Source organism: Neopsephotus bourkii, unplaced genomic scaffold (genome assembly GCF_033783945.1).
Source record: "Neopsephotus bourkii isolate Nb327-2 ecotype Australia unplaced genomic scaffold, CSIRO-AGI_Nbou_v1 NB_1120, whole genome shotgun sequence".
NCBI lineage: Eukaryota > Metazoa > Chordata > Aves > Psittaciformes > Psittacidae > Neopsephotus > Neopsephotus bourkii.
Genome location: NW_026901606.1, coordinates 4,364,863 through 4,375,888, shown reverse-complemented (window position 1 = coordinate 4,375,888; position 11,026 = coordinate 4,364,863). Strand labels below are relative to the sequence as shown.

Here is an 11,026-nt window from a genome sequence, read left to right as displayed (position 1 = left end):
CATGGACATCTGGAGGCATTGCAGATGTTGTGTGCTGCTCTCACAGCAGGCCCATGCTTACCATCAGAGCAAACCACTGCAGCAGCTCTTCTGTTGTATGGCAAGTAAGGTAAACTACTGGGACAGATAGTTTGACGCAAACTACTTGTTTGCCTGGTATTTCTCCTTTTTCTATTATAGGCAAGAGTAGAGGCAAAAGAAACAAGCTACCTTACTTGTAACTAAAGGAGAGGGATTTCAAACAGAAAACTGATGTTTAAAGTGTTTTTCTCTTCAGGATCCTGCAGGTATTTGCTGGTGCACCTGTGTGTGGCTGACTGAAGGATCGCAGGATCAAAGGATCTAGTTTAGGCCAGGTATCCTGTCTCTGCTTTCTCCCAGCTTTCTGTGTCCTTCCTCCCTGGCAAAGCACGAGACTGAGAAATTCCTTGATCAGAGTAAACATTACTTAGCAACAACGAAAACCATCGGTGTTATCAGCGCCGTTCCCAGGCTGAAAGTCAAAACCACAGCACTGCACCAGCTACTAAGAAGGAATAAAAACTACTGCTACTGTTGAACCCCGCACAGCCATAGGAAAGCTGAGAGCACTCAAAAAATGGGAGTGTTGAGTCAGGGAAGGGGAGGTGCAGAAATAAAAGAGAACTTTGTAATGCAATGGTAGCCAGGGGTTCTACACATTTCAGGTTTTAAATTGGATTGATTATGAGGGTGTTTAAGGGGTACAGAGAAGTAAATCTGGAAATACAAAGAGCATATTCAAAGACATCACACAGCTGTACTTGAAAATGACTGTTCTTCCAGTTAATGACTGATTCTCCCCGCAGAATACCATCTGACATAACTGTGTTGGTCTGAATAGAAACTTTAAAGAACTTGAATATTTCATCATTACTGTGGCAAGAAACACATTTTTTTCCTCTTGGTTTGGGTAATTCCTGTAGCACACAATAGTCACCATGACTGCACCATACTGTGCATTACAGCTGTGCTGATTGAACAGTTTCATATAATGTGGATATCTGAGTTCAGAATCCACATTACCATAACATAAGAGCAAGTGATTTTTTTTTTTGTAGAATAAATGATTGTCTCCTGTAGCATTCTACATTGTCATTGAAATCACTGGCATTCTGACTAAAGACATAAGCAGGGTTTTTCATTTTCCATACTCAGAAGCAGGATGTTGATGATGTCACTTTGACAAGAAGTGATTACAAAGTGCTAATATTATTCCCTGGCATTTATTAGATATTAATTCCAAGGATACTTTTAAATATATACATACTGTTCTTTTTACTTTTAAAGTAATTTTACTATTAATCTCTGATATTATAAAACTCTCTTTAACCACCACTAATTTCTAAATACAAAGCATGTGAAAAGTATGTTCAGTAACCTATAGCCTTTTAAATGAAAGGCATCAAAAATATTCCTTGTGGCAGAAAAGGTCCTATAGCAGGTCTTTTAACAGCTGCTTAAATGTTGTCAACTTCAGCAAACAGACAAGGAGAAACCTGACAGGAAACTGGTAACAAGTTGAAAACAGTTGTACATACCCAAATGCTATTCTGTTAACTTCATAATTCTATGTTTTTGTGAAAACTACTTTGATCCATCTCATTGCGTTGTTCCCACTACGCAGACGTGCCAGTTATTTGACCATTATATTCTGCGGTTTCCATTTTAAGAATGTAGGGTATTATGCTGTCAATGGGAACATTTCCAATGAGACCAGTAAAAAACAGTTCCTCGGTGATGCTAGAGTTCATCAGCCGAAGTGCTGGAAGGCGAACTAGAATCCGGGCTAGCCTGAAAAAGAAGTTCAGTGGATTATAAATACATGTAATACTAGTTTAAAATACTTTGTGGCTGAAGAGCTGGATCTGCTTTTATTATTACCATAACTCACGAATGGGAGTAAAGAGGCAATAAAAGCTAATTGAGCTATCTTAAAAAGAATGGTTGCTTTTCTATCCTGTGAGTGAAATGAAAAGCCACCATTTTCTCTGTGGTTTTCCAAAGAAAAGGATATCAATGGCCTTTGTAGATACGACGTGTATGTACAAACACACAGTCCTGGTCTGCTTTTGAAACTCTCAGCTCTCGAAGCACTTCATAGTTCAGCACAATGCTGAGATGAATAATATTCATACTGACTGTGTGAGAACATTTGCACAGAATTTTAAAAGTAAATCTAATTAGAATTAAACCATAAGCAGAGGAGTCCTCGGTTACTCAGCAAATTAATGCCAAAGCACATAGCAAGAATGGGACTGGATATGCATAAAAGAAGAGAAGAGAATCTGCTTCTGATGAGAAAAGGAATTTGGAGGGATGTGTTGTTACTCATACATATTGCCAAATGCTGTGGGGTTTTATGTACCAGGACGTTAACAGAGATTGAGCATAATGAAGTGATTGTATCGATTTGCTGGACTGTCAATGCATTTGCAATTTAGGACAGTAATGAAAATGTATCTGCTGTGCTTATATGGCAGACGTTTAACACAAATGCCAAAATAAATACATTTCCTGAATCACAGCCATGTAATAGCAAACCTTAGGCAGCACTGAACACAGGCCTCTGGAGAATGCTTGAATATCTGTGGAGGAAATATATGGTCCATTCTGCTAATATGCCATATATTATAAACTTGATTGCAAAATTGCAACAAGATTCAAGCTATGCTGCTGGTTTTGTGAAAATGTAACACTTGTGCTTCTATCTCAATTTGTGCCAGCATTCAGTTGCTCAGAAATAATCACATTTGTACTATAAACTTATTTATAGGTCAGTATAGGGCTACAAATGGTATCCACTAAAATACAGGACACAGGAAAATGTCCTGTATTGGAAAACTCTGATTCTCTTCCTTAAGCCGCTATTAAGAGAAGTAAGTATATGGAACAAATTCTGTATTTCTTTTTATGGCAGGTATCCAGCTCTTACACATCAAACCAGAATAATTAGTTGTACACAGAGGAAGTATGTGGGATTTGAGGGTATTTCTGAAGTAGAGAATCCCATCTTCACTACACCTAACTGGGAATCTTGATGCCCTTTCTGTTGCCTAGAGGATGTTAACTCTGTAAAATGAGTGCAGAGACCACTCTCTGAGATGAGAGTTTTTTTGTCTTTTTTTTTAAGGTTACACTCACCTCAGACCTTTCTTAAATGTATGGGATTGTGCTTCTTTATGTGAGGCTACTTTTCACAGTAAAAGAGAGTATGTTCTAGGATATATTGGTAGACAGAAGTTAGTTAGAATTTCCTTTGTAGTGCAGAGAAGCATTATGTTGATGAAATTTAAAATAGTTTTGATGGAAACTATTAGAAATAGGAGAATTATTTCTAGCAAGTAAGAAATAGAAACAGTTGAGACGTGAAAAAAAACAAGGTATTTTCAAATAGAAGTCACCGGAAATTCCAAAAAAATCAAAGGAGAAAATAAGCAGGATGTGGGAATGTCTTATGAACAGAAGCTTAAGAGTTGGTTATTGTTCCCCACATGTAATCTTTGTTTGTCCAAAGTTTAAAAAGTGACAGTTCTAATACTTTCCTGCATAAGTAACTTGCCAAAGGGCAATAATAAGCTTTAATTCTCTCAATGCCTCTTTGACAGCTAACATGAAAAAGGAGGCAGCTTGAACTGAAGAAGTTTGAGGCGGTTAAGGCAGTTATTCTTGAGACTTCTGTTTACTTTTCTAAACATGGCAATGAGTCTCTCTCTCTCAAAGATAAAAAAAAAGAACAACAAAAACCAGCAAAGGAAAGTAGTCAAGTTTCACTTCCCTGGAAGAAGCGAGGCAGCTGTTCTTGCTTCTAGTTAGTTGTACACAAACCTGCATGCTTTTGTGAACGAGGTTCTAGCTCTTTCTCATCAGCAGTCAAAGAAGAACAGATGTCAAAAAGGCAATTTTTACATCAGTGATGTTATTTTGTACTTTTGCCAGCTACGGCCCACAACATTACTTTGGGTACTATAGACAATAAATACCTATAAGTATCTTCTGGATAGGATTTTTGTACATAGTCCTGTAATTCCATCTGTGCCTTCTCCTGGAATTTTTCTATTTGGGTTGAACTGGTCAGACCAGGGTGATCTAAAGAAACAAAACATTTCTGTATGTCGATTGTTTCCCTATACATTATGAAATATATGTAGTTATAAGATTCTTGCATTTAATTTCATTTAAGTATTTCCCTTGTATTGTGATATTTAACGTGTTAGTGCTATAAAGTAAACCACTGAGTTGAACATTCGCTTCCTGGCTTCAGAATCAGCTTGCTCATTTTTCTCTCTATAGCTGTGTGTATACACAAGAAAGTGGCAAGAGATTAAGCCTGTAGGTATGTACCCGGCTGTGACACTCCTTGTTTATGCTGCTGTTTTAAATACGTTGCCTCTGACTTTGCCTAGGCTGATTGAGCAGTATCTTGGGTTGTTTTCTTGACAGATCAATTTGCTAACCTTCCTGAGTCTGTCTCATGTTTTAATTCCGGCTGGCTCAGCTCCTCAAAGACAGTCACATGATCAGAAGATCCCAGAAAATACCACATACCTGACTATGCCCAAGTATCTTCAGTGTTGTGTTCAAACTGCTCTCCCCTTGAATGGGACAGAGCTAGCTTGAGTTTGGAGAGCTTCTTGCTCCTCCAGCTTGAACAAAAACCCTAATAAACCCAACCCTAATGGTACAATCTGCAAAAAAGTTTCAAAAGCAAATTTCAGGACAGCAATACCTTGTCATTAAAGCAAGCTGTAAGCTTTACTGCAAGGAGAAAAATAATACCGACTAAAGAAACCCCACCAACACAAAAAACCTCAAACCCCTGATTACAAGACACTCTTTTTCCTTTGTATTTTGTTAAATTCAAAGTGGTACACACCCTTGAATTAAAGTAAATAATTCACATTTCTGAGCAAGAATTTACCTTTCACTCAGTTCTAAATTAACCTTTGTGTGTCCTAGGAAAATTTCACCACCTTTGATAAATATACTGTCACTTCCCATTTCTTTAATGTCCCCGCCTTATCATTCCAGAAAATCCCAATGTCGTCTTTAAGTAAATCCTCTTATCTCATATAAACTATTGATCATGCTTTAGTATTCTGCTGTAATTTTTGGAGGTAACAAATGGAGGACAACCTGTTTACGTTTAGTTTTGGAGATGTTGTGGAAGTCCCATATAAAATACAGTTGTATTTCTGCTCCTATTTCAACCATCCCTCTTAGAAGTGTATTAAAAAATGTTGAAATTGAAGCCAGTTTCTTTTTGTCACTGTAAGAATGTACTTCCTCTAATCCTTCCTGCCATTTACTTCACTGATATTGCTAGTACACATCCCAGATAGCTTACTACTCATAGACTCTCAGATGAAGGTAGTTGAGAGTCTAGTGTTCTAAAGTGGGTGTACAGGAAACACCCAATATATTGGAAGTGTAAATAACATGGATGTGTTGCTCCAAAGTTATTTTTAAAACACATACTCTTTGTGATAAATCATTATGGAACAACCATTTTACTTGCAGTTTGACAGATCAGACTCATAGCAAGACATTAACCTCATTAGAAAAATTGCTAAAACATTAGCATATGATTGTTTATGTTACTAAATATCTTACCAGGGCTAAAGAGGACTATAGCTTTAAGGTATGCATATTCATATCCATCAATGTCGAGCTTGGCCATGCTGTTACAGAACTCCTGAAGCTTCCAGATGTGTTCCATGACTTGCTTTATTCTGTCTCCAGAAAGTTTATCTACAAAAAAAGATATTCTTTCTATGTCATGTGAGCCCAAGTACATCTAATATATTAACCAATATCCTTATAAAACAAGTGACATTTTACAGCATTTCGTGTCATTTGCTATCTTAAAACCACTCAACATGTAAGCATGGCCTCAATGATTATGGACTTAAAGATTTACAAAGCTGAGTCAGGCACAGGGCTGGCAAACAGGATGTTAACTCTTTCGCATGATTTTGCCAGTTTTGCATAATCTGCTACATGAGTCTAATGCCAGTGATGCACTGTTCTGAGCAGAGACTCAAATTATGGTGAATGATTCTACAAGTGGCTGGAGTGATTCTGGGAAACAGAAGCACAAAACAAATGCTATCATGCAATCCTAATTTGAAATTCAAACATGAAGAATAAAAGCATAATCTACATGCCTAAAATTCATTAACTGTGATACAAGTGTTTAATTACTCAAGACAGATCAAGATACAGGTGATGTAATGTTTTTATTTCTGTATTGAGAAATAATAGTGCAGAAATACTCTGGAAATGTCAACTTGAATTCCAGAGTTTCCAAATAGCTTCATCACTACTATACTTCCTAGATAAAGTTCTGAAATTTCCTCACTTTGTTTTGAATGTTAAAGTTATAATACACAATATAATGATAATTTTTCAAAATAGATAACAAATCAAACAAAAAATAATAGATAAAAACAAATCATCAAGAACTCATGATAAAACAGATCCTCCTCTCCTTGCGCAGGGCTCAGGAGCATGGTATGACTGCATGTATGGCTTGAAGAACAAATGTCATTTTTTCATTCTTGAGACATGGGAACCAAAGTGAAGCCAGCTTAAGGCTGGAATAGCCCCATCACTTCCTCCTCCAAAACCCTCCACTTGGGTGTAGGTGGAACAGACAACTCTGAGATTATTAAAAACCTAATTCTGTGCAGAACATACAATACGCATGTTTCCCTACTGGTCTTTTAAATTTTTGCCTCTCTCTCTCAATGCAGGAGAGGAGCATCAGTTTGTTGTCCTTTGAGGGCTGTCCAGGCTTTCTTAAATTAAAAAAACCCCATCAAACACACACAACTCCCAAACGAACCCCCATATTCATTATGAAAGCACATTATCAATTTAAGAATCAATTTTCTAATTTACTTCATCATAATGAAGCCAATAAAGTAGATTAAACCAAATGTCCTTTACTGGGACTGAAGGGTATTTTTTGATTATCTACTTTTGCACATTTTGTAGGTCTACAGTGAAGTTTTACTCTCCTCAGTAAAAGCTTATTTTCCAATTTTTGCTGTGTGCACAATAATGGCACCACCAAAATCATTAAACAAATTGGTACCCAACAGTATTCTGTAACTATTTTTAACTCACATTTAAATTTATCTAGCTTTCATGTAATATGCTGTGTTTGCAGAGTTTAAAGCTGCTAGTATTGGGTTTTTGCTCCTATTAAAAATGGAATGTTACTTTCATGTAATCAATCATAGTGCTTGGGAGCATCCTTAAAGAGAAAAGAATGAAAAAAAAGCAACTATAAGAGGTTGTCATGCATTCCAGATACAGTCATCATTAGCAACAGGCCAACACTGAATTAAAAAATAAAACCACGTAAGTGTTAAAGAGTGTCAAGAAAATACACTGTTTAATGCTTCAGAGGGTACTTCAGAATAAATTAGTCATTACTGCATTACAGCAGTATCCAAAACTATTATACCTGCAAGAATATTCTTGTTGCTCACACCATCGCATCCAACTGGGGAACAAGACTGGTCCACCACAGCAGTGACAGATGTTCCTTAGCTGCCTCCCAAGATGAGAACCAGCAGGCCAACCACCTCAAGGGTGTGTATGACCACAGTGGATCCTCTTGCACCCCTCCTGGGAAACCTGCATGCCCAGTAACCTCTCTGAATTGCCTGTACACCAACGCACGCAGAACGGGGAATAAACAGGAAGAATTAGAGAGCTGTGTACGAGCGCAGGGCCATGATCTCATGGTAGTTGCAGAGACATGGTGGGATAGCTCGCATGACTGGAATGCTGTCTTAGATGGCTACATGGTACTTAGGAAAGACAGGCCAGCAAGGCGAGGTGGTGGAGTTGCTCTTTATGTAAGAAAGCAACTGGAGTTACTGAGCTCTGCCTCAGGGTGGATGAAGAACAAGTTGAGCGCTTAGGGGTAAGAATTAAGCGGCAGGCTAAAATGGGTGGCACTGTTGTGCATGTCTACTACAGGCCACATAACTAGGAAGTTGATGAGGTCTTGTGCAGGCACGTGGAAAGAGCCTCACAATCACAGGCTCTGGTTCTCATGGGGGACTGGGGCATACCTCATCTCATGGGGGATACCTCCCTGGTATCTGCTGGAAAGACAACACAGCTAAGTACACACAGTCCATGAGGTTCCTGCAAACCACTGATGATAATGTTTTAACACGGATGATGGAGAAGCCAACCAGGAGAGGTGTGCTGCTGGACCTTGTACTAACAAAGAAAGGACTGGTTGGGGATATGAAGGTTGGGGGCAGCCTTGGCTGCAGTGTGGTTCAGGATCCTGTGTGGAGGAGGCAGGGCAATAAGTAGGATTATAACCCTGGACTTCAGGAAAGCTAACTGTGGCCTCTTCAAGGACCAACTTGGAGGAATACTATGGATTAGGGCTCTAGAAGGTAAGGGAGTTCAAGAGAGTTAGTTAATATTTAAGCATCACTTCCTCTAAGCTCAAGATTGGTGCATCCTGTGAGCTATAAATCAAGCAAAGGGGGCAGGAGACCTGCATGAATGAGCAAGGAACTTCTGGAAGAAATCCTTCAGAAGGAAATCTATGGAATGTGGAAAAAGGGACAGGCCATGTGGGAGGAATATGGGACTGTTGTCACAGTATTCACAGATGTGACAAGGAAGACTAACATCCACCTGGAATTAAATCTGGGAAGGGATGTTAAGGACAACAACGGCTTCTTCAAGTACCTCAGTAGCAAAAGGAAGACTAGGGAAAATGTGGGGCTGCTGCTGAATGAGGTGAGTGCCGTGGTGATGAAGGATACAGAGAAGGCGGAGTTACTGAATGCTGCCTTTGCTTCAGTCTTTACTGCCCAGGCCAGCCCTCAGGAATCCCAGACCCTAGAGGCAAGACAGGAAGTCTGTAGAAAGGAAGACTTTCCCCTGGTCGAAGAGGACTGGAGATCATTTAGGCAAACCCGAGACCCACAAATCCACGGGCCCTGATGGAATGCACCCATGACTGCTGGGGAAGCTATCAGATGTTACTGCTAAGCCACTCTCCATCATCTTTGAATGGTCTTGGAAAACAGGATAGGTGCCTGGGGACCGGAGGAAAGCACGTGTCACTCCAGTCTTCAAAAAAGGCAAGAAGGAAAACCCAGGAAGCCTCAGGAAACCCAGGAAGGAGAAGAGTCAGCCTCACCTCCATCCCTGGAAAGGTGATGGAACAGCTCAACAGAAGCTGTAGATCACCAGAGGGAAGGCAGTTATGCAAGAGAAGGCTTCTCCTTCCTCTGGAACTTGGGGAACAATTCTGCCACCAGTTAGGAAACACATCATGAGACATGTTATACAAATGTCCCTCTAGTGTTTACAGCACTGAACACGTGTAAGAATCACACACCGAAAACATACCTTCTTGTATGCTGTTCTGGAGATGGTTGACAATAGCTGCCAGGATAGTAGACAGACTCATCACCTGTGCACACTGTGCCAGGCCTAAGGTAAATAGCTCATTCCAGCAGGCACGCACGAGGCTTGTATTACAGTCCTGCCTACAAACAACAGAACATACATAAGACAACTGTAGGTAGTTTTCGTATCAGGTTAGTGCTACCCCATGTGTAATTATGTTAATAATAACGATAATAGGGATTAATGTATTGCAAAGCACTTTACTGAAAGGCATATATTAGCATATCACAAGTATTTCAAAATGCAAAAAGCAGATATAGGCTAACTACAGAAAACCATTTCAGGTTATCTGTAAAACAGGGCTCACCAGTTCTTTACCAAGATATATTTCTACAAATTAAACGCTTGCTTTTGATTCGGCTTTAGCTGCTGTAATTGCAGTAACATCAGATACTGTAGTTATCCTCTCCTCTGCCATCTTCTATTTTAGTCTTCAGAAAGGAAAATGTTGCAGAATCTTCACGCATTTTAAAGAATTCATTGAAATTAAACATTATAATAATTTAAAAAATCAAAATAGCTGAAAAGTGTTCTGATCAGTGTTTAAAATTCATTAGGAAGCAAATCACTCAATGGAATATGTACATTTACCCAAGAGCTTGAAATGCAGGTATGGACCTAGCCCAGTGCATAGAGAGGAAAAGTAGTCGTGATGCTGACTCACAGATGTAGTGTACATTAAGGTACTCTGGCATCGGGCTGGGCATTGTCAGCTGCAAAGAAGGACAGTACAGCACAATATAGTTCAGACATAAACCCATTTTGATTATCGAGAAGTAACGAGAGAAAACATTCAAACTACTCTCACAGTCTGTCAGATAAGCAACTGTGTGACAAGAAACCGTCATGGGAAAACTGTATAACTAACTCACTACAACTGGCAAGAAATGCAACATGGGAATAGAAGACAAGAAGTTATGTGGGAGAGTGCTCAAATGTTTACTTTTAAAATGTTTTTATATTATTTTAATAATAAATCTATACATCTCATTGCTCTGTGAAGCATTGGCCCTTTTCACAGTGCTGTAAAACATCCTTTACCACTTTTTAAAAAGAAGCAAAATAAAATCTAAGTATCTCAAATGGGAAAGTCATGTAATAGGAATCTACAATCACAAAACACCATTAATGGCAATAAGGAGATTATGACAAAAGTTTGCCTACATTAAGTATCATGTATTTCAGTAATGATCTTTGTATCTCTTGAAACAGTGCAACTTTACTACAGCAAGATGAACACCCTTATTGTTTCTCACACATTGTTTAGTAAGGGGGCTATAGGGATGCTGGGGATGGACTATTCATTAGGGACTGTAGTGACAGGACAAGGGGTAACAGGTTAAAATTTAAACAGGGGCAGTTTAGATTGGATATAAGGAAGAAGTTCTTTACTGTGAAGGTGGTGAGGCACTGGAATGGGTTGCCCAGGGAAGTTGTGAATGCTCCATCCCTGGCCGTGTTCAAGGCCAGGCTGGACAGAGCCTTGGGTGAGATGGTTTAGTGTGAGGTGTCCCTGCCCATGGCAGGGGGGTTGGAAGTGGATGATTTT

At 39.2% G+C, this 11,026-nt stretch overlaps 1 protein-coding gene across 5 annotated transcripts in view; it reads right to left on the bottom strand.

The window, feature by feature from the left end:
- Positions 1-1,225: 1,225 nt before the first annotated feature.
- Positions 1,226-11,026, bottom strand: part of NR2C2 (nuclear receptor subfamily 2 group C member 2) — a 32,631-nt gene continuing 22,830 nt past the window's right edge. For 4 of the 5 annotated variants that reach the window (XM_061362508.1, XM_061362510.1, XM_061362511.1 and 1 more), the window contains 5 exons: positions 10,069-10,190; positions 9,418-9,557; positions 5,632-5,769; positions 4,002-4,107; positions 1,226-1,812 (listed from right to left, as the gene is read on the bottom strand). In XM_061362508.1, the coding sequence (XP_061218492.1) occupies positions 1,638-1,812; positions 4,002-4,107; positions 5,632-5,769; positions 9,418-9,557; positions 10,069-10,190 (681 nt within the window). In that variant the 3' untranslated portion in view covers positions 1,226-1,637. The remainder of the gene's footprint in view (positions 1,813-4,001; positions 4,108-5,631; positions 5,770-9,417; positions 9,558-10,068; positions 10,191-11,026) is intronic. The other variant, XM_061362512.1, reaches the window with a different exon arrangement.